Here is a 25150-nt window from a genome sequence, read left to right on the forward strand (position 1 = left end):
ACTCTAACCAAACAAGTGAAAGACCTATAGGACAAGAACTTCAAATCTCTGAAGAAGGAAATCAAAGAGGATCTCAGAAAATTGAAAAAAACTTCCATTCTCATGGATTGGCAGGATTAATATAGTTAAAATGGCCATCTTGCCAAAGGCAACCTACAGATTCAATGCTATCCCCATAAAAATCCCAACCCAGTTCTTCATAGAGCTACAAAGAGCAATTCTCAAATTCATCTGGTATAACAAAAAACCCAGGATAGCTAAAACTATTCTCAACTAAAAGAACTTCAGGGGGATTCAATATCCCAGACTTTAAACTTTACTACAGAGCAATAGTGATAAAAACTGCATGATATTGGTACAATGTCAGGCAAGCAGATCAATGGAATAGGATTGAAGACCCAGAAATGAACCAACACACCTATGGTCACTTGATCTTCGACAAAGGAGCTGAAAGCATCCAGTGGAAAAACGATAGTCTTTTTAATGAATGGTGCTGGTTCAATTGAAGGTCAGCATGCAGAAGAATACGAATTGATCCATTCTTATCTCCTTGTTCTAAGCTCAAATGCAATTGGATCAAGGACCTCCATATAAAACCTGACACACTGAAACTAATAGAAAAGAAACTGGGGAAGACCCTTGAGGACATGGGCACAGGGGAAAAGTTCCCAAATAGAACACCAATTGCTTATGCTCTACGAGCAAGAATTGACAAATAGGACCTCATAAAACTACAAGGTTTCTGTAAGGCAAAGGACACTGTCAAAAGGACAAAACATCAACCAACAGATTGAGAAAGGATCTTCACCAACCCTAAATCTGACAGAGGGCTAATATCTAATATATACACAGAACTCAAGAAGGTAGAACCCAGAGAACAAAATAACTCCATTAAAAAGTGGGGAACAACGAATTTTTACATGAAGAACTTCGGAGGGCTGAGAAACACCTTAAGAAATGTTCAACATCATTAACAATAAGGGAAATGCAAATCAAAACAACCCTGAGATTTCACCTCACACCAGTCCGAAAGGCTAAGGTCAAAAACTCAGGAGACAGCAGGTATTGGTGAGGATGTGGAGAAAGAGGAACACTCCTCCACTGCTGGTGGGATTGCAGGATGGCGCAACCACATTGAAAATCAGTCTGGCGTTTCCTCAGAAAGCTTGGCATGACACTTCCTGAGGACCCTGTTATACCACTCCTGGGCATATATCCAGAGGATTCTTCAGCATGCAATAAGGACACATGCTCCACTATGTTCATAGCAGCCCTATTTGTAGTAGCCAGAAGCTGGAAAGAACCCAGGTGTCCTTCAATGGAGGAATGGATACAAAAAATTTGGTATATTTACACAATGGAGTACTATTCAGCCATTAGAAACAATGAATTCATGAAATTCTTAAACAAATGGATGGATCTGGAGAACATCATACTAAGTGAGGTAACCCAGTCTCAAAAGATCAATCATAGTATGCACTCATTGATAAGTGGATATTAGCCTAGAAACTTTGAATACACAAGACATAATCCACAAATTACATGATGTCCAAAAAGAATGGAGGAGTGGCCCCTGGTTCTGGAATGACTCAGTGTAAGAGTATAGGGGAATTCCAGAACAGGGAAGTGGGAAGGGGTAGATGGAGGAAAAGGGGGAGGGAAGAGGGCTTATGGGAGTTGCGGGGAGTGGGGACCCAGAAAAGGGGAAATCATTTGAAATGTAAATAAAAAAATATATCAATATAAAAGAAACTAGAAAAAAAGTACTAAACCTCATTAAAAAAAATGGAGTACTATTCAGCCATTAGAAACAATGAATTCATGAAATTCTTAGACAAATGTGTGGAGCTGGAGAACATCATACTAAGTGAGGAAACCCAGTCTCAAAAGATCAATCATTGTATGCACTCACTGATAAATGGATGATAGCCTAGAAAATTGGATTACCCAAATCATAATCCACATATCAAATGATGTCCAAGAAGAACAGAGGTGTTGCCCCTGGTTCTGCAAAGGCTCAGTGCAGCAGTATAGGGCAATTCCAGAATAGGGAAGTGGGATGGGGGCGGGGGATGAGGTAATAGGGGGAGGGAAGAGGGCTTATGGGACTTTCAGGGAGTGGGGGGCCAGAAAAGGGGAAATCATTTGAAATGTCAATAAAAAATCTATCCTGTAAAACAAAACAAAACAAAAAAAAAAAAAAAAAAAAAAACTGTTTGGTATTGGTTTGCAGACAGGCAGGAAAATCAGTGAAATAGAATTGAAGACCCAGAAAAGAACCCACACACATACGGTCACTTGATATTTGACAAAGGAGCTAAAAACATCCAGTGGAAAAAAGACAGCATTTTTAACAAATGGTATTTGTAGGAGACCAAACAGTGGGAAACTAGGCCTTCCAGAGCCCCCACCCTGAGAATCCCCTTTTGCTGACCCCTTGTTAGAAGCCTCTTTTACAAGGATAATTGTGAGAACCAACTGGTTCTTATCTTAGATAAACACCTGAGGTTGTTTGAGAAGAACCAGTATTCCAAAAAGGCAATATGATGCCTCCAGCTTCTGACAGTCTGCCACCAGCATCTGCAACAGATGTCCTCCCTTTCTTCTGTGCCCTAAATCATTCTCCTGCAGACCCTCCTTATCTCTCCTTAGAGTGGGCTTAAAATTAGACCTTCTTCCTGTTAATAAACAGACCTTGACATAAACTGATGCTTGGTCTCGCTCATCTTTCTCGCTCATTTCTTTACAGGCTTGGGTTCTCCTCAGGTCTACAAATAACTAGGTCCCGTGGGCCAAGATAAGTGGCACCTCAAAGTGGGGCTCGAGGTACTGACCTTCATCGGAATGAAATTCCAGGTAGAAGGCTGCCACAGCAAAGAAGTCATTGGGAGGAAGCTCATGAAAGAAGGTTTCCTTCGGTGGTTTTTTTTTTCTGTCCCATAAGAAATGGGCCATACTTTGTCTAAGGAAGCTGTCTTCATTAGAGACCTGAAAGCTTCTCTCAGGGAAAGAGGAGTTCGAGTTAAAAAAAAAAAAAGATTTGATAATTTTTTGAAAAATTTTAATAGATCAGGCATTCCCCTGGTTTTTCATAGATGGACCTTGACATAAACTGATGCTTGATCTTGCTTGTTTTTCTCGCTCATTTCCAGAGATCCACTGTAAGAATTGGCAAAGGGTAGGTAGAGAACTAAATGAAAAATTGACCAGGCAGGGCCCCAACGCTGTTCCTGACACAGTTTTTTCTTACGGGGGACTCATTCATGATGTAATAGAGGTGATGTAATAGAGAGTGGGAAAGAGGACCCTGACAGTCAGCAGCTTTTGCCAGTCACTGAGTATCGCTTCTGCCCTTTGTCTCAGGCAGTTTCAATGACCTCGCTTTCCCCTAAAAAGAATTCTCCAAAACCTTCCTCAGCTGCTCCTGTGCCTTCTATTTATTCTACTCTCCCATCCCCTGCTGATGTGCCATTAAGTTAAGAGACCCCTGGGGAGAAAGCAAACTTGGAGGAGAAAAGCTACAGAGAGCAAGTAGCCCTCTTAAAGGAGCTTTGAGACTTAGAGGGACAAATGTTCACTCTAACTTCAAGATTTATTTCAAAGACAAATGCCTAGAAAAAGCCAGTGCCAAAACAAGCCCCTTGACTTTAAAATTTTAGAAAAATTAAAATCTGCAGTCACAGACTGTGGGTGGACTGCTACCTTTACTTTGGCACGTAGAATCTTCTGCTGAGGGCTGGCTGACACCTGAGGAATTTATCCAGCTGGCCCAAGCTGAGCTCTCTGAGGGAGAAAATGTTGTTTAGGAGTCAGAGGCTGCTGGAGTGGCTAGAGAGATCAAAAGCAAAAACCTCTCAGGGGCAGAACGTAAGTCCTGAACTACAAAGATTCCTGAGCTCTCCTCCCCGACCACCTCTCTCCAAATGGTCATGACCAGTCTCTAGCTACTTACCTACATACTCTCTCTGCTGTTCTCTGTCTCCACTACCCCACCGTAAATCATATTCTCTAAATATCTTTCTCTTTTTATGAATCTAATAGGGGTTAAAAAAGCAGGACACTATGGAGTAATTATCAGTAGTTGCCACTGTGCCTTCCCTCCCTTCTCTGGCAGAATTCCCAGAAGAAAAAGAAAATAAGGGGTTAAATCTTAAACAAGAGAAAAGGCAGGTTGCAGAAAAGCAGTTTTTACATGTGTATTACTTGGTACCAAAAAAAAAAAAATGGTTAAAAGTTATTTCAAAACTCTCCTGGGGAGGAGAGAAAAATGGGAGACGTCCTGTTTTCTCTCTGAAACATACTGGAGGTCTCCTTAGTTCTGGTTAAGATATTTGGATCTCTTTTGGACATCAAGTTCCTCTCTGTCTATTGTCTGTCTTTGGTGCACCAAAACCTGTCCATATGTGGTCAATTTATGTTGTCTATTGTTTTGATCGGCTGACTGACTGCTGTTTTTATGTTTTGTGTTGAAAAAGAAAAAAAAAATGGTAAAAAAGCTTTCTGCAGGCAGTCCTGCCAGTCTGTGATTTACACAAAGGAAGCTAATTTAAAGTGTCTCACATTCTTTTTTTTTAATTCTATATATTTTTTATTTACATTTCAAATGATTTCCCCTTTTCTAGCCCCCCACTCCCTGAAAGTCCCATAAGCCCCCTTCTCTCCCATGTCCTCCCACCCACCCCTTCCCACTTCCCCGTTCTGATTTTGTCAAATACTGCTTCACTGAGTCTTTCCAGAACAAGGGGCCACTCCTCCTTTCTTCTTGTACCTCATTTGATGTGTGGATTATGTTTTGGGTATTCAAATTTTCTAGGTTAAAAATACCCAAAACATAATCCACACATCAAATGAGGTGTCTCACATTCTTACGTAGAAGTCAAACACAGCTAGAGAAAAAGCTAGCCCTGCTTCTTAAAGGGCCAGGAGAGCCAGACAAATGGAAATGGTTAATTCTCCTAGAAAAATTTCTAGCATGATGATGATTGGGTTCAAAATGCTTTATTCCGCTGAAGTTACAGCTGGAAAAATATATATTTGGTTTAAATTTATGAGATTTATATGATCGCTTCATTTTATTTCTAATTAGTCTTAAAGGTATAAATGTTTTATTAGACATGGTTATATACATACATACATACATATATATTTTATATATATATAAAATGATGGTAGCAAAAGGTAAGTTTATAACTGATAATTTAGGGTTAAAGCTATCTTAAGCAGCACATGACATGACACAACCCCCCCCCCCAAAAAAAAAAAAAAACTCTGAGATATTTCTAAATTGTCATAATGTTTTATGTGGTTCTTATCCTAGAAAACAGACTTGTAAAAAATAAGATTTAAAATAAGGTCTCTTCAATAAGTTATACTGTCATACATTCAACCACAAGATGATAGACAAACTTTGCAATATGAAAGTAATGTGTTTGCCATTAATATTAAAGAGAAAAGATTGTTTAAAACTGGGTTTTCCTTTCAAAAAATTGAAGTTATGCTTTGATATTACAGGTTCCTTTTGTTATTTGACCTTCATACAGTGGGGTCTGGTTACAGGCTCCTCCTTGCAGGACCTGTGGGTGTAGGTCTGGCCTTAGAGATAACAAACTCAGATCAGGAGATTTACATTTGAGTTAATGTGAAGCTCAGAGCTGCCTCAATCCAGATATCCTTCCTTTCTTCTGTGCCCTAAATCATTCTCCTGCAGCCCCTCCTTATCTCTCCTTGCAATGGGCTTAATATTAGGCTTTCTTCCCATTAATAACCAGACTTTGACATAAACTGATGCTTGGTCTTGCTCATCTTTCTTGCTCATTTCTTTACAGGCTTGGGTCCTCCTCGGGTCTATGAATAACTAGGTTCCGCGGGCTGGGATAGGTTTTTTTTTAACAAATGGTTAACAAACTGGAGGTCTGCATGCAGAAAAATGCAAATCAACCCATTCTTATCTCCTTGTACAAAGTTCAAATTCAAGAGTGTATCAAAGGTCTACACATAAAATCAGACACACTAAGCTTATAGAGGAGACATTGGGGACAAACATTGAACACACGGGCACAGGGGAAAAGTTTCTTAACAGAACACCAATGGCTTATGCTGTAAGAACAAGAATCAACAAATGGGACCTCATAAGACTGCAAAGCTTCTGTAAGGCAAAGGACATAGTCAATAGGACAAAATGGCAACCAACAAATTGGGAAAAGATCTTTACTAACCCTACATCTGATAGAGGGTTAACATCCAATATATACAAAGAACTCAAGAAGTTAGTCTCCAGAGAATCATATAACCCTATTAAAAATGGGGTACAGAAATAAACAGGGAATTATCAACTGAGGAAACTCAGATGGCACTAAAGCACCTAAAGAAATGTTCAGAATGCTTAGTTATCAGGGAAATGCAAATCCAAACAACACTGAGATTCCACCTTATACCAGTTAACCAGTCAGAATGGCTAAGAGGAAAAACTCAGGGGACAGTAGATGCTGGAGAGGATGTGGGAAAAGAGGAACACTTCTCCATTGATGGTGGAATTGCAAGCTGGTACAATCACTCTGAAAATAAGTTTGTTGGTTCCTCAGAAATTTAGACATAGTACTACCTATGCTATACCACTCCTGGGTATATACCCAGAAAGTGCTCCTACATGTAATAAGGACACATGCTCCACTATATTTCTAGCTGCCTTATTTATAATAGCCAGAAGCTGTAAAGGACCCAGATGTCCCTCAACAGAGGAATGGATACAAGACTGTGTTGTATATACACAATGTAGTACTATTCAGCAATTAAAAACAATGAATTCATGAAATTCTTAGGCAAATGGAGAGAACTAGAAAGTGTCATCCTGAGCGAGGTAACCAAAAGGACACACATGGTATGCACTCACTAATAAGCGGATGCTAGTCCAAAAGCTCAAAATAAACAATTCACCCAGCATAGGAGGCTCAAAAAGAAGGAGGACTTAAGTGAGGGTGCTATGGCTCCTCTGAGAAAGGGAACATAATACTCATGGGAGCAATAAGGGAGGCAATGTGTGGAGCAGAGTCTGAAGTAAAGGCCACCCAGCAACTGCGCTACCTGGGGATTCATTCTATAAACAGTCACAAAACCCCGACACTGCCACAAGAAATGTGTACCACAAGGAACATGGCATGGCTGTCTCCATAGGGGTCATTCCAGAGCCTAACAAATACAGAGGAAGAGACTAGCAACAAACTATTGGACTAGGCTTGGGGTCCCCAACAGAGGATCTAGAGGGTGGTCCAGAGGAGCTGAAGGGGTTTATAGCCCCATGGGAAGAACAGTGACTTCGGATACACAAACACCCCAAGATTTACAGGGACTGAACCATCAATCAAGGGGTACGCAAAAGATGTGGCAGAGGAATGCCTTGTTGGGCATCAGTGGGAGGAGTGGTCTTTGGTCAGGTAAAGGCTCAATAGGGGCCCCAACAAATGGCAACGGATGGGTGGGGGGAGTGTGTTGGGTAGATGAGCATATATATGGAAGCAGGGATGGGAGGAGGGGTAGGGAATCTTTGGGGAGGGGGGCTTTTGGGAGGGGGAAAATTGGGAGAGGTTTTACCATTGGCAATGTAAATAAAAAAGATACTCAATAAAAATAAAAAAGAATAAAAAGAATAATGCTTGCACAGCCTAGAATCACATGGATGAGAGATTCAATGAATCATTGCCAGTATGGGATCAGTCACTGGTAGTTTCTATAAAGAATTATATTACGTTAATTGATGTGGGAAGACACAGCCTGTGAACAGCACCATTCCCAAATGCTAGAGAAATTATACTTTGCATAAGCAAGCAATTGACTTTAGATAGATTTGTTTTTCTTTGGTTTTAATGTTGATATGACTAGCTGTTTTATGTCTCACTCCTTCTTGATTTTACTATTATGTTAAACTGTAACCTGAAATTATGAGCTAAAATAAACACCTTCTGACTTAAATTGATTTTTTCAGCATATTTATCACAGCAACAGAAATGAAACTAGAAGACCTCCTATTCTCCATGATGTCCATAAATCTTTAGAACACTTTTCCTGAAACCATGTGGAAACCATCCAATTAGTACATAAATGTTCACTGAAGATCTGCTCCTAGAGACTGTTTGATAAGAGTAATCTCTGAAATAATAAATGCAAACCAAGCACCTGTTTTCATCAAGCTTACATTCTAGGGAAGGGTACATGATAAAAAGGAAGTAAGTAAATGTTATTATATGTCAGATAGCACAGTTTCCTAAATCAAAACAAGAAGATGTGCAGGGCAGTGGTGGCACACACCTGTAATCCCAGCACTCTGGGAGGCAGAGGCAGGCGGATTTCTGAGTTCGAGGCCAGCATGGTCTACAGAGTGAGTTCCAAGAGAGCCAGGGCTATACAGAGAAACCCTGTCTCGAAAAAAAAAAAAAATTCAAAATACAAAACAAAGCAAAACAAGAAAAAACAAGACACAGTCAATGTCTGTATTTCTCTATTCTCTACTCTCTACTTTCTTTCTCTCTCTTTCCCTTTCTCTACTTCCGCTATACCATTAACTCCCATTCTCTGCCCTGAATAAACTCTATTGTATACCAAAACAAACAAACAAAAAAAGGAGAAGATAACAAATAATGTAATGGACTGTGTGTGGGAAATGTCAAACAGACAGGTTGTAGAACATTAGGAGAGGTCTGGATATAGAAAGGCATTGATATACTGGCAAATGTAGAACACTCAAAACTATGAGATTTAATAAGATAAGCCATTACATGACTATAGCTAAACAAAAGCAGAGGTCAAATTTAATACTGTTTCACTACTGGGTAGAATGGATGACTTAATTCCTACAAAAAGATAGCATTGATCTAATGATCCAATGGGGTAGGTAGGGAAAAACTCAAACAAAATGTAAGTCAAGTCCCATAGGGGGAGAACAATCAAGGCTGTCTTGCCCCACATTATGGAAGAACTTCCTCTACTGGACTGGGCATGTCCTAGCTGCCATGGGAGGCAGACATTGTAGGTTTTTCCAGATACAGTCTGAGTTCTGGATCATTGTGTGATTTGCAGTTCTGGAGAAACTCAGGTACTCACTCGGGCAGTGATATGTTCAGACTGCTTTGTGTTTAATTGTATATTCCCTAGGAAGTTTAATAGGACAATTGCTCTAAGACATTAATCTAGTGTACATTGAAGAGCTTGCAAATAGCATTGTATCCCAGAAACTACAACTATACTGATGCTAGTGATCACTACAGTATTTTGTTTCTTGTAAGGGTGTAAAAAGTCTAACTACTCTCAATAATATATGTCACAGCCTCAGTTTTGCTGCAGCACCTTTAACCAGAGCCTGGTCATGATGCTTACACATGGGGAAGTGAAATATTACATCCTACAGGGAATTTAAATAAATAATTTGAAGCCTTAAGGATATCCATGAAACTAGCCAGATAACATTAGGACTAGGCCCTTAGCTCCCCCAAAATGAGTTGCCTGAAACAAGCTCTTTCTTAACTTCTGCTCTGTCTTCAATTTGTACAGTCCATCCCACATTGCCAGCATGAGTTACCATGCATGCCAGAGTGCATTTTGGTGATATATCTGTCCTTATGTCATTTTTTCTAATGTAATCCCTCATCTATACTCCTCGTATTAATTTCAATAATACTCATTGGTTCACTAACTTAGACTTAGTGGCATCCTAATGTTAGTTTCCTGTATGAGACATTTGTTCATGCCTCACCAGAAATACTTCACACAGTGCTCCAACATTGGTTTATGGCAAAAGTAAACTCTTTCACATCTTGAGTAGCACAATTTTATGTAGTATGGTGAGACTAAGGGGAAGGAGGGTATTGTAGTTAATCTTGATGATCAACTACATGGAATTTAGAAGCACCAAAGAAACAAACTCATAATCATGTTGTAGGGTGTTACTAGATTAGATTAACTGTGGTGAGAAGACCCACCTCAAATGAGTGTACCACCATCTCAAAAGCTAGGGATCTGGAATCAATAAAAAATAGAAAGTGAAGTGAGAGCCAGCTGTGAGCCAGCACTCATCTCTCTGTACTTCCTGACAGGGAATATGACCAAGTGCCTTGTGTTTCTGTAGAAATGACAGACTACTCTCAAGCAGCAAGCCAGAAAAGTCCTTTAATCAGTTTCCTAGGTTTTTTTGTTAGCTGGAAGATGCACTTTGGAAATCAGTATATCTCAGCTATTCCATGACAATATAAAAGTCTAAAAATTTGAATAAATGATAAGAAAAAGATTTCTTCCCTTAAGTCAGTAAAAGCTTGGTTGGTGGCTATCTTTATTTTTACTGTATTCAATGATTACTTATTTTGTGCTTCAGGCAATTATTTGGTAGAACTGGAAAGATATTTTAAAAAGATAGAAAGAAGTTGAAGCTGTGCTTGTGAGAATACCATGAGATCTAACTCAAAGGTAGAAGGGCAGGACTTCAAGAGCTTGACTATTGATATCAGCCATGGATGAGCACATGCACACGCTCTCAGGTCCAGGTAAGTGGAGATAGGCTAGTGAGATTGTATGAAGCCTCTACTAAAGGATAACTAATTCACACATTAAGAGAACAAAGGAATCCTCTGAGGAAAATGTCGTTGTATATGTTGGTGGCAATAAATTTGGAGGGCATTTGATGTGATAAATTTGGAAGATACAAGATGAATGTGTTAAAATTACATAAGCAAAATAGTAATTGGGAAGCTAACAAACATTCTCGCTTATGATCAAAAAGGGTAGTCTTGTCTTTGCTGGACTTTATTAAGATTTGTCCTGCTCTGCTGCTGGCAATTTATACAGTCACTGATATTCCACAGAAACCACTGCACTCTTTGCATGGCCATGTGCATACATAAACACTTCAAATATCTATGTCTTTTTGACCCAGGTAGCTCTTGTCTTCAATACAGTTTTCACTATAATGTATGTAGTGATGTGTAGAGGAAGCCTGTGTTTTCCCAAGGGCCTCTGTATCTGCACCAATGGTTACCCTATGCCCACTTCCCCTATAACCCTTGCTACAATCTTCTGTACATTTCACTTTTCACTCATCCATACTTGTTCTTCATTTAATCTGGATAAGAGGTGAATATATTTGAGCACAACTAGAGTGTTCTGTGATTCCTCCTCTCTAATAGTTTCCCAGAATAGCTCTGAAGGGGAAATCAAGAATTTGCATTCGCAGCTCTTTCCCAGGTGATTACAATATAACTGATATGGAGGAACTCATATCATAAGTTGCAGTATGAAACTCAGATATGTTTGATGAAGAAGCCTTGGCATGTAGGCTGTGTGAAGAGGTGAGAAGTGTAGTACCTGAATGGAAAGTTCATGCCCATCTCGGCTCATCTTCACTTGGTGCACTCTTCTATTGGCAAGATTCTCTGTGCTGATGGTGAACCCATGAATTTCTCTCTTGCTTACTCGATATTTAATCTGTAAACTTCCTTGATGGAAAAAAAGGAGGGATGTTAGAATAAGGACAGTAAGCACAATATTGAAATATATCATCATATTGTTCATACATTGGTTATTTCTGTCTTCTGGGCTTCAATAACTTAGAATTATTTTTTAAAAATCCATCTGTTCATCAAAGTTGAAATACAACTTTCTGAATATATGTATAATAATTATAATGAGTGTGCCTCTGTGTTGTTGTTGTTATTGTTGTTTCTGAATGTGTGATTTTAACTTAAAATGATAGTTTAAGATCAGTGCAATGATGTAGTAGAAAAAAAGAGAAAGGGGAGACAGCTGGAGAAAGGAAGGAAGAGAGGAGATAGGAGGCAGGAGAGGAGAGTGAAAGTAAGGGATTCACTTGACATGCACACCCACAGGCATATTTATGTGAGAACACGAATATGACATGGTTTCTCTCATATGATTTTCTGGCAATAATCTTCCTTCTTCTGAGCTTAAGAAAGAGAGGGGACTTTCCTGTTTTCACCCATTGAGATGTAATGCAATGTCTTCAGTTTAAGTATAGTCTAGTTAAGGCAAAGTGAACAATCTAAACCTCCAGGGTTCCGTAGAAAATTCAAATTTTATCAGGAGATTATTTTTTAAGACACTGTTCACTATCCACAGATTCATGAACGCAGTCCACATAGTCGCAACCTAAAAGCTCACTTATATAATGAAAGGAGAGTCTGAAAAGGCACATGAAAGATATTCCTTTCTTTTCTTTTAGTATGTGAAGAAGAGAAATGAAGAATCCAGGAAGACAAAGTAGCACAGCAAATAGTAACAGTAGTCTGAATATTATTTTTAATTTGGAAGCTCCTCTGTATGGAAATGTGACAGAGATGACAAACATTCACTGGATTCTTTATCCTATGCATGTACTCATTTCACATTTCTTTTTTTTTTCTTTTTTTTTGTTTATTTATTTTTTTATTTACATTGCAAATGATTTCCCCTTTTCTGGGTGCCCACTCCCCGCAAGTCCCATAAGCCTTCTTCCATCCCCCTATTCTTCCATCCACCCCTTCCCACTTCCCTGTTCTGGAATTCCCCTATACTCTTGCATTGAGTCTTTCCAGAACCAGGGGCCACTCCTCCATTCTTTTTGGACATCATTTAATTTGGAAATAGATCATGTAAACAGTCCCATAACCCCTAAAGAAATAAAAGGGATCATAGAAAGTTTCCCAACCAAAAAAAGAACGGGACCGAATGGATTCAGTGCAGAATTCTATCAGATCTTCAAAGAAAACCTAACACCAATACTCTTCAAACTATTCCGCAAAACAGAAACAGAAGGAACACTACCTATCTTGCTCTATGATGCCACAATTACGCTGATACAAAAACCACACAAACATCCAACAAAGAAAGAGAATTTCAAGCCAATTTCCCTTAAGAATATCTATGCAAAAATACTGAATAAAATTCTTGCCAACCAAATCCAAGAACACATAATAACAATCTTCCACCATGATCAAGTAGGCTTTATCCCAGGGATGAAGGGATGGTTAAATATACAGAAATCCATCAATGCAATCCACTACATAAAGAAACTCAAAGAACAAACAAATATGATCATTTCATTAGATGCTGAAAAAGCATTTGACAAAATTCAGCATCCTTTCATGCTAAAAGTCTTGGAAAGAACAGGAATTCAAGGCCCATACCTAAACATCGTTAAAGCAATATACGGCAAATTGGTAGCCAACATCAAACTAAATGGAGAGAAACTTGAAGGAATCCCACTAAAATCAGTGACTAGATAAGGCTGCCCTCTCTCTCCATATCTTTTCAATATAGAACTTGAAATTCTAGCTAGAGCAATTGACAACATAGGGAGGTTAAGGGGAAACAAATTGGAAAGGAAGAAGTCAAATTATCACTATTTGCAGATGACATGATAGTCTACTTAAGTGACCCCCCAAAAAATCCACCAGAGAACTCCTATAACTGATAACTTCAGCAAAGTGGCGGGTTGTAAAATCAACTCAAGCAAATCAGTTGCCTTCCTATACTCAACGGATAAGCAGGCTGAGAAGGAAGTTAGGGAAATGACACCCTTCACAATAGCCACAAACATTATACAGTATCTTGGTGTGACTCTAACCAAACAAATGACAGATCTATATGACAAGAACTTCAGGTCTCTGAAGAAGGAAATCGAAGAAGACCTCAGAAAATAGAAAAATCTTCCATGCTCGTGGATTGGCAGGATTAATATAGTTAAAATTGCCATCTTGTCCCTGATTTTAATGGGATTGTTTGAGTTTCTCTGCATTTTGTTTGATGTTGATTATTGGTTTACTGTATATTGATTTTTTTACATTAAGTATAATCCTTGAATTCCCGATCTCTCCAATATTTTTAAAATGAGTGGGTGTTGCATTTTGTCAAAGGCTTTTTCAGCATCTAATGACATTCTAATAAGTTTGTAGTTTACCTTGCGTAGTGTGAACATTTTGATAACAGTTCCTCTTCAAATACATAAATTTTGTGGAGCCTTTTAAAAAATAATTTAGCATTCTTCTAATCTTATAACTATATCTCTTTATGTAACAATCACTTGTATAAGCATAAATATTAGTAAATTTTAGAGTAATTATAAGTCCTAGAACTGTGTTTACCTTCAGAATCCACAAATGTAGCTTCTCCAATTGTATGTATTGGTTCTAGTTTGTTTTGTGAATACTGATTGGCATTACTGTACTCTTTATGTTAAAGACTTCCAAATAATGATTGATGTTTGTATGTTGAGTTCTAATGTTTGGAAGTGGTAAGAATGATGAATTTATATTTCAATCTAAGCCTTAAGAAATGTGAGAGCAATATCTGTCAAATGACTTACATTAGATGTTCAGATTTATTTCACGGTCTTGAATTTTTTTTCTATTTGAGTTTCATATACAAGAATAGTATGCTTGTAATTTTGCAAATGATGTTATATTGTAATTTTTTTTTTTTGCTGTGTCAGGTATCATATACAGAACCTTGTGTTTTTTAAGCCCAGTGCTCATTCATTGAGTCTTATTAATTACTTTCTCCTGAAATGTTTTGATGATTAAATAAAAAAGTATGAAAAATAATATTTAAGAAAACCTTTCAATAAAACTGAATAACCAATGGTATTTCAATTATTTTGGTGATGGTATCTAATAAATTTTGAGACTTCTCATGCCAGTATAACATCAGATATATTCAAATTCAGAGTGATTTTATTTAGAAATAGAATATTAACTGATATACTTAGTTAATATGAAATCCTACTGGATCAGGCTGGGATCTAAACACAATGACTAGAGTCATTATAAGGCAAAGAAGTCAGGATTACAGAGGCACAGAAGCATCCTGAATCAGTCCAACGGACATTCAGACTGAAGATAGAAGCTGTGTTGTGAGTGCTGCTGATGCATGAAAGGAACAAGGATTGTCAGCAGCTTCCAAAAATTAGAACATACACTTCATGCTTTCATAAAAATACCTACTGATAATTTAACTTCATTTTTTTAGCCTCCAGAATGACCCTATCGCCAGTCACCCTAGCCATTTGAAAAGGTAGCCTATGAGTTACAGGACAATTTGAGATTTCCAATCTTGTTTATAGAGACTTTCAGGGATGTGCATACCATATGATTTTCAACATTACACAAGAACAGGGCAAAGGAAAACCAGACATGAGATAAGAGAAGTATTTAGCAGTGAATGAAGAAGAAAATTAGAGGCAGAAATGTTATAAAAATAATTTATCATGAAAGAGAAGAACCATGTGAAGTGCTGACAAAATTTAGATGTAGACTGTGAATGACTAATTGGGTTTATAAATGTCCTTGACAATATTAGCATTATTTTTGGATGAATGCTTAAACTTATTGAATAGGATCATGATTAAGGATAAGGAGGAAACATGAATTAAAGACAGAAAGCATCAATATAGCCTATGGATTTTCAGTGTAGATGAGCAAAGAGTAGAAAAATATAGCAGATACTAAAATATAGAAAATTAATGATATTTTTCTTAAGATAAGACAATTCTAATGAGAAAGTGGCCATAGATACAATGAAACAAACAGAGATTGTAAAGGAGGAGGAATGGTAGTTCTTGAACTAGTGTCTTTAACTTGACTTGAAGAATGAGAAGAAATGCTTAAGCTGGTATTAGATGCTAACATAAATAGTTTGCTTGTTGTGACTAAAAATGAAGTAGGAAAGATGGGTCAGTGTGTAAAGCATTTGCAACACAAATTTGAGAATCTGTCTTGGAATCCCCAAATACAACATAAAAACCTGACATAATAGTAAATGTCTATGATCTCAACACCCCTAATGTGAGACAGGATACATAGCAGGCTGAAACTGGAGAATAATCACAACTCATATGCCAGCTAACCAACCATGAGCAGTGAGAACTATTCTCAATAAAGGTGTAAATGAAGCCAGAACATATGACATTGTCTCCTGACTATACATAAGTATACCCATAGTCACATACATGTGTGCAAACACACAGACACAAGCACATGTGCACAAACATGCATACACACACACACACACACACACACACACACGCACACACACACAAAGCCCTAAACAAGAACTCACAGAAATGATATCAGATCATGCACATTCTAGAGTTGACAGGTTGAGAGGTGACAATACGTACTGTATAGGACGTACAGATATTGTTGTTGTTTGATTCCTTCAGTGTTCTTAAAAGCCTGGGGACCTGGCTTGGTCAATAAAAAAAATGCTTGCTGTGGAAGATCCCTGGTGTTCATGAAAAACCCTATCTTGTGCTTTGGAGAGAAAATCTTTTTTTTTTTGGTAAGATTTATTTATTTATTTATTTATTTATTTATTTATTTATTTATTTATTTATTTTTATGTGATTATATCACTGTGTTTAGACACACCATGTGGTTGCTGGGAATTGAACTCAGGACCTCCAAAAGAGCAGTCAGTGCTCTTAACCACTGAAACATCTCTCCAGCCCTGGAGAGAAAATGTTAAAGCTGAATATGCCAAGACCTGAGGACTTATTGGGTTGTGTGGCTAAGCTGTCTATCCAGTCACTACCAATGAGCTGTAAGTCAACCATTAGGAAACTCTGTTTCAACAACTTAGATGAAGATAAGCCAGGAAATACATTGTTGAGATTTAGCCTGTATAGATGTCCAGTGGGTATTCTCTCTCTCTCCCCCCCCCTCTCTCTCTCTCTCTCTCTCTCTCTCTCTCTCTCTCTCCCTCCCTCCCCCCCCCTCTCTCTCTCTCTTTCTCTCTCACACACACACACACAATACACCCTGATTTCCAGAGAGTTTACAGCTTACAGACAATATGTCACAATGTATGTTGAGATAAAAATGACTTCTTCCTTTCCAAGTTGTATCCCTTTGACCTCCTTATGTTGTCTAATTGCTCTAGCTAGAATTTCAAATACTATATTAAAAAGATATGGAGAGAGAGGTCAGGCTCGTCTACAAAGTGAGTTCTAGGACAGAATCGGCAGAATGGGCAATACAGAGAAAAAAATAATAAAAATTTAAAAAATTTTTAAAAATTAAAAAAATAAAAAATAAAAATATATTAAAAAAATAAAAAATTAGAAAAAATATTTTTTAAAAAAAGAAAAAAGGATAAAAATGAAAACAGTTGATAACAGGAATAAAAAATCATGAGAGACATGACATCACTCTGAACTATGAAGGATGAGAAAAAAAGAAGTCTAATGTGAAAACTTTTCCCACACAAGGCACTTCAAACTAAATGGGGAGAAACATGAAGCAATCCCATTAAAATCAGGGACTAGACAAGGCTGCCCCCTTTCGCCTTATCTTTTCAATATTGTACTTGAGGTACTAGCTTGGGCAATTAGACAACATAAGGAGGTCAAAGGGATCCAAATTGGAAAGGAAGAAGTCAAACTATCATTATTTGCTCATGATATGATAGTCTACCTAAATGACCCAAAAAACTCCATTAGAGAACTCCTACAGCTGATAAACAGCTTCAGAAAAGTGGGAAGTTATAAAAGCAACTCAAGCAAATCAGTAGCCTTCCTATACTCAAAGGATAAGCAGGCTGAGAAAGAAATTAGGGAAATGACACTTCACAATAGCCACAAACAGTATAAAGTACCTTGGGGTGACTCTTACCAAACATGTTAAAGATCTGTATGACAAGAACTTCAAGTCTATAAAGAAGGAAATGGAAGACCTCAAAAATGGAAAAACGTTCCATGCTCATGGATCGGCAGGATTAATATAGTTAAAATGGTCATTTTACCAAAAGCAATATACAGATTCAACGCAATGCCCATCAAAATCCCAACTCAATTTTTACTACAATTAGAAAGAGCAATTCTCAAATTCATGTGGAATAACAAAAAACCCAGGATAGCTAAAACTATTCTCAACAACAAAAGAACTTCTGGGGGAATCAGCATCCTTGACCTCAAACATTACTACAGAGCAATAGTGTTAAAAACTGCATCATTGGTACAGTGACAGGCAGGCGGATCAGTGGAACAGGATTGAAGATCCAGAAATGAACCCACACACATATAGCCATTTGATCCCCAACAAAGGAGCTGAAAACATCCCATGGAAAAAAGATAGCCTTTTCAACAAGTGGTGCTGGTTCAACTGGAGGTCAGCATGCAGAAGAATGTGAATTGATCCATCCTTCTTTCCTTGTACTAAGCTCAACTCCAAATGGATCAAGGACCTCCACATAAAGCCAGACACTCTGAAGCTAATAGAAAAGAAATTGGGGAAGACCCTGGAGGACATCAGTAAAGGGGGAAAGTTCCTGAACAGAACACCAATAGTGTATTCTCTAAGATCAAGAATTGACAAATGGCACCTCATAAAATTACAAAGTTTCTCTAAGGCAAAGGACACCATCAAAAGGACAAATTGGCAAGAACAAATTGGGAAAAGATCTTCACCAATCCTACATCACATAGAGGGCCAATATCCAATATATACAAAGAACTCAAGAAGTTAGACCCAAGAAAACCAAATAACCCTATTAAAAATGGGGTACAGAGCTAAACAAAGAATTTTCACCTGAAGAACTTCAAATGGCTGAGAAGCATTTTTAAAAAATGCTCAACTTCATTAGTCATTAGGGAAATGCAAATCAAAACAAACTTGAGATTTCACCTTACACCAGTCAGAATAGCTAAGATTAAAATTCAGGAGACAGAAGATGTTGGCTCCTCCACTGCTGGTGGGGTTGCAAATTGGTACAACCACTCTGGAAATCAGTCTGGTGGTTCCTCAGAAAACTGGGCATGTCACTTCTGGAAGATCCTGCTATACCAGCCCTGGCCATATACCCAGAGGATTTCCGAGCATGTAATAAGGATACATGCTCCACTATGTTCATGGCAGCCCTATTTATAATAGGCAGAAGCTGGAAAGAACCAAGGTATCCCTCAACAGAAGAATGGTTTCCAAAAATGAGGTATATATACACTATGGAGTACTATTCAGCCATTAGAAACTATGAATTCATGAAATTCTTAGGCAAATGGATGGAGCTGGAGAACATCATACTAAGTGAGCTAACACAGTCTCCAAAGAACAATCATGGTATGTACTCACTAATAAGTGGATATTAGCCTGGAAAACTGGAATACCCAAAACATAATCCACACATCAAATGAGGTACAAGAAGAACGGAGGAGTGGTCCCTGGTTCAGGAAAGACTCAGTGTATCAGTATAGGGCAAAACCAGAACAGGGAAGTGGGAAGGGGTGGATGGGAGAACAGGGGGAGGAAAGGGGGCTTATGTGACTTTCAATGAGTGGAGGCACCAGAAAAGGGGAAATCATTTTGAATTGTAAATAAAAAATATATCGAATAAAAAAATAATAAATAAATAAATGAATAATAAAAATTTTAAACAATTTAAAAATTTTATTTTTTTTTTAAAAAAAGGAAAAAAATAAAAAATAAAAACAGTTGATAACAGGAATAAAAAATCATGAGAGACATGGCATCATGCTGAATTATGAAGGATGAGAAAAAAAGAAGTCTAATATGAAATCTTTTCCTACACAAGGCACTTCTATAAGGGTGGACTGGTTTCATGGGCTGTTAGATTCTAAAGGCAGCCTATAATCTTTGGGAGGAGCTAGATTTGTGTAGCACCTGACTCTAAACATTATTAAGTAAATTCATTAAGTTGTTCTTCAGCTCCTAACTCATTCTTTCTAGATGAACAAAGATGGCAAAAAATTCAACCATCAGGAGACAAGTTTAATAAGGCAAGTGATGCAATTCATTCCTGTTTGATGAGGTCATTTTTTAGAGGGTGGCTGTGGTTCACTTGAAGAAGCATCATCATCATGATGTTTAGTTCTACCTTTTTTCTGTAATATAAGTTTTGTATTATCATTTTTGATTAAAAACTTTTTAGATATTAATATATTCATTACATGTTTTTATAAGAGTGATATGCTATGTCCAAATTATTCAGGAAAGTTCCTGTATAGAACACCAAGAGCTTGTGCTCTAAGATTAAGAATTAACAAATGGGATCTCATAAAATTACAAAGTTTCTGTAAGGCAAAGGACACTGTCAAAAGACCAAATTGGCAACCAACAAATGGGGAAAATATTTTCACCTACCCTACATCTGATAGAGGGCTAATATACAATATATATGAAGAACTCAAAAGTTAGAACGCGGGGAACCAAATAACCTTATCAAAAAATGTGGTACAGATCTAAACAAAGAATTTTCACCTGAAGAAATTTAGATGGCCAAGAAGCACCTTAAGAAATGCTCAACATCATTAGTCATTAAGGAAATGCAAATCAAATCAACCCTGAGCTTTCACCTCACACTTGTCAGAATGGCTAAGTTTAAAAACTCAGAAGACTGCAGGTGTTGGTGAGGATGTGGAGAAAGAGGAGCACTCCTCCAATGCTGGTGGGGTTGTAAGAAGTTACAACCACTTTGGAAATCAGTCTGGCGGTTCCTCAGAAAACTGTTCATGACACTTCCGGAGGACGCTGATACACCTCTCCTAGGCATAAACCCAAAGGAGCATGTGTTTTTATTGCATGGCAGGATATCCTTTGATGAATGGGGGGAGGGTTTATGGGATAAATGGGGAGGGGGGAACTGGGAAAAGCAAAATCATTTGGAATATAACAAAGAATATAGAAAATAAAAATATGTTACAGACAAAAAAAAAAAATCAGGGACAAGGCTGCCAATTCTCTCTCTACCTAATAAATATAGCACTCAAACCTGTAACCAGACCATTAGACAAAAAAAAAAAAAAAAAAAAAAAAAAAAAAAAAAAAAGAAAGAAAGAAAGAAAGAAAAGAAAAGCGAAAGGTGAATTGGCAAGGAAGAAGTCAAAATATCACTTTTTGCAGATGATATGACTGTATACTTATGTGACCTCAAAAATTCCATGAAAGAACTCCTAAACATAAAAACAATTTCAGCAAAGTGGCTATTTTCAAAATAATCACAAATAACAGAAAATACCATGGTGTGACTCTAAGCAGGTCAGTGAAATATCTGTATGATAAGAACTTCACATCCTTGATCAAAGAAGTCAAAGAAGACCTCAAAAGATAAAAATATCTTCCAGCCTCATGGCTTTGCAGAATTAATATAGTAAAAGTTGCAATCTTTTCAAAAGCAATCTACAGATCCAATACAATCCCAATCAAAGCTCTAACAGAATTCTTCATAGAGTTAGAAAGAACAATTCTCAAATTCATTTGGAATACCAAAAATCTCAGGGGAGCAAAAAATATTCTCAACATTAAAAGAAATTCTGGAGGGATCACCATCCCTGACCTCAAGATACACTATAGAGCACTAGTTATAAAAAAACCACATGGTATTGGTAAAGAGACAGGCAGGCAGATAAATAGAGTAAAATTCAAGATCCAGAAATGAACCCACACAGCTATGACCAATTGATCTTTGTCAAAGGAGTTAAAACAATTCAATGGAAAAAAGATAGCATTTTAAACAAATAGTGCGGGTTCAGTTGGTGGTCTGCATGTAGAAGAATGCAAATTGATCCATTCTTATCCCCTTGTACAAAGCTCAAGTTCAAGTGGATCAAGACCCTCCACATAAAACCAAATATGCCAAATCTAATGCAAGAAAAAGAGGAGAAAAGACTTGATTACTTGGGCACAAGGGAAAACTTCCTGAACAGAACACCAAATGGCTTATGCTCTAAGATCAAGAATTTACAAATGGGACCTCATAAAATTGCAAAGCTTCTGTAAGGCAAAGGATAATATCAAGAGAACAAAATGGTAACTCACATATTGGGGAAAGATCTACAAACCCTACATCGAATAGAGGGCTAATATTCAAAATATAAAAAGAACTCAAGAAGTTAAAGAACTCAAACTCAAAGAACAAATAACTCAAAGAACTCCAAAGAACCAAATAACGCTATTAAAAATTGAAGTACAGAGCTAAACAGAATTCTCAACTGGGGAATGTCAAACAACAGAGAAGCATTTGAAATATTCAACATCCTTAGTCATCAAGGAAATGCAAAACAAAACGACCTGATATTCCACCTCACACCAATCAGAATAGTTAAAATCAAAAATACAGCTGACAACTGATGATGGTGAGGAAGTGGAGAAAGAGGAACACGCCTCCATTACTGGTGGGACTTGCTACCTGGTAAAACCACTTTGGAATTAAGTCTGGTGGTTCCTCAGAAAATTGGAAATAGTTCTATTCGAAGCCCGAACTGTAACACTATTGGGCATATACCCAAAAAATTTTCAACATAAACAAGGACACATGATCCACCATGTTCACAGCAGCATTATTTATAATATCCAGAAAATGAAAATAACCCAGATGTCGTTCAACAGAAGAATGGATACAGAACATGTGGTATATTTGCATAATGGAATACTACTCATCAATTAAAATCAATGGCTTCCTGAAATTCTTAGGCAAATGTATGGAAGCAGAAAATATCATCCTGTGTGAGGTAACCTAGTCACAAAAGTAGACACATGATATGTACTCACTGATTAGTGGATGTTAGCCCAAATACTCACAATACCCATGATTCAACCTATATACCTTATGGAGCTTAGGAAGAAGGAAAACCAGGGTATGGACACTCCATTCTCACATTGAGGGGAGAACACCATTATTGTTGGAAGCATAGGGAGAGGTGGACCTGGGAGGGAGAGAGGAGGGTGAAGAAATTACAGGGCAGTATAGGTACTGGAGGGTTGTGTGAGAGGTCCTGAGCGTTAGGAAACCAAATAAAAATATGTAGCAGTGGAAGATGAAGAACTGCAGATAGCCAGTGGAGGATACCAGACATCAGGGTAGAATGAGACTCAAGGATCCAATGGGGACAACTTAAACTGAAATGCACAGAGAAGGGGAAGATAGATCCTGTACAGCCCATCTCCAGCTGAAAGGCATGGCCCCTGGTCGTGAGATGTGGGCACCCACCCATCTAAAATTTTTAACCCAGAAATGTTCCTATCCAAAGGAAAAAAGGGGACAAATAATGAAGTAGAAACTGAAAGATGGGCCACCCTGGGACTGTACAAGCTGGGGATCCATCCTGTCTGTAGACACCAAACCCTACACTATTGCTGTGGTCAAGAGGCACTTGCTAACAGGAACCTGGTGTGGCTGCTATTTGGGAGGTCCAGCCAGTAATTGATCAATGCAATGTGGATGCTTAGAACCAACCATCAAACTGAGCTCAGGGACCCCATGGGGGAGATAGTGGAAGGACTGGTGAACAGAGGGGATTGCAACCACATAGGAAGAACAACTTCAGCTGGATGGACTAGACCACCAGTCATGGAGTGTCCAGGGAGGGATTCATGATTCCAGATACACATGTAACAAAAGGTGACCTTGCCTAACTGCAGTGGGAGGGGAGGCCCTTGGTCCTGTGAAGGTTTGATGTCCCAATGTAGGGAGTTGCTGAAGGGGTAGGGCAGGAGAAGGGGTGTTGGGAAGCACCCACATGGAGGCAAAGGTGAGGGGGAGAGGCTAGATGTGTGATGAGGGGTTCGGGAGGGGTATCCAGGAAATGGGATATCATTTGAGATGTAAACAAATGGAATGATTAATAAAAGAAAAGAAATGTATCAAATTACATTGACAATATTTAATAAAATAAAATCCTAAATTCACATGACCCCAAAAAAGACCCTAAAGAGTAAAAATAATTTTGAGTAACAAGAACAAAAGTATTCTGGATATAAAATAATATTGTAAACAAATAACTTTTACAAGAGAATGTTGATGGTAGAGAATCAAACATCTAGATCTATGAAAGATAATAAAGCGTTCAGAGCCAAAATCAGACACAGACACAGACACACACACACACAGACACACACACACACACACACACACACGTGTGCATGCACATGCACACACACATATGCACACACAAAATCACAGCGCTTAAAAGTAGGTTTGTTTATTTGTTGAGAGGTTCTTAGATGTATTCTGATCATATTTGTCTCACAATGAGCCTTCTAATTCCTCCCACCCTAATTCTTTACAGATCTCAAAGAATACACAGAGGGATATGGGCAGTCTCTTCAGTAAATATCTCTAAAAAAAACTAATGATGCCCACACAAGAGAACAAAAGAAGATCACTTCTAGATCATGCTCAAAAACTGACCTAGAACATACTCAAAGCTAAACTGTATGATCTAAAACTGTAAAATTTATACAAAAAATATGAAAAAGATTTCTTCAAAATATGAAGCCAAAGCTAAATGTGATAATAGCCAAAGATAAGTAGTAATTTTCACCAACCTCAGATTATTCTTATCCTCTCAGTGACAATCTGATGCAAAACTAGAAAAGATACTGATGTAAAAGCCTGATATCATGAGATCCAGCTCCAGAACCCAGGGAGAAGAAAGAGAAGTGACCCTGACTGTTGTTCACTTAATATACAAGTGTGCTTTGCCACTTGTGCTTACACTTAAATGCATACTTCATAGACCCAGATACACACAAATAACATATGAATTAAATATCATGTTTAAAGGTTTCTCAACAGCAAAAATTACAAACAACGTATAAAAAGGCTGACCAATAGAATGGAAAAAAAATCACTTCCCAATTAGTCATCTAGCAAGATGGTTAATAACATCTAAATACATAAAGATTTTGCTACTCAACAGCTATACAAAACCACTTTGATGAAATAGACACATCCTAAATGGATATTTCAAAGAAGACACACAATATCCAAAGGGAATAAAATGTGCTCAATTAGAGAAATATGAGTCAAAACCATAGTGAGATATGATCTTTGACTAATTGGCATGGATATTACTGAAATGACAAGAGCTGAAAAGAGGTAGCAAAAGTTAGCTAGACAATGTAGAAAAATGTAGAAAAACTCTTGTAGAATATGCATGATAATTTATGTTGCATTTTTGGAAACAGAGTGTCTTAGTCAATGTTTTATTGCTGTGAAGAGATACAATGACCAAAGCAATCTTACAGAGACAATATTTAATTTAGCCTGGCTTACAGGTTCAGAGAGTCAAATCATTATCTTTAAGGTAAGATCATGGTAGCAACCAAGCAGTCTTGGTAAAAGCAGAGTTGAAAGTTCTACTTCTTGATCTGAATGCCTCTAAGAG

At 37.7% G+C, this 25150-nt stretch overlaps 1 protein-coding gene across 2 annotated transcripts in view; it reads right to left on the reverse strand.

The window, feature by feature from the left end:
- LOC127697709 (contactin-associated protein like 5-2) overlaps positions 1–25150 on the reverse strand; it is a 909987-nt gene that overhangs the window by 80654 nt on the left and 804183 nt on the right. For both annotated transcript variants that reach the window (XM_052201021.1, XM_052201020.1), the window contains exon 20: positions 11344–11474. In XM_052201021.1, coding sequence (XP_052056981.1) covers positions 11344–11474 — 131 coding nt within the window. The remainder of the gene's footprint in view (positions 1–11343; positions 11475–25150) is intronic.

Source organism: Apodemus sylvaticus, chromosome 12 (genome assembly GCF_947179515.1).
Source record: "Apodemus sylvaticus chromosome 12, mApoSyl1.1, whole genome shotgun sequence".
NCBI classification, from domain to species: domain Eukaryota; kingdom Metazoa; phylum Chordata; class Mammalia; order Rodentia; family Muridae; genus Apodemus; species Apodemus sylvaticus.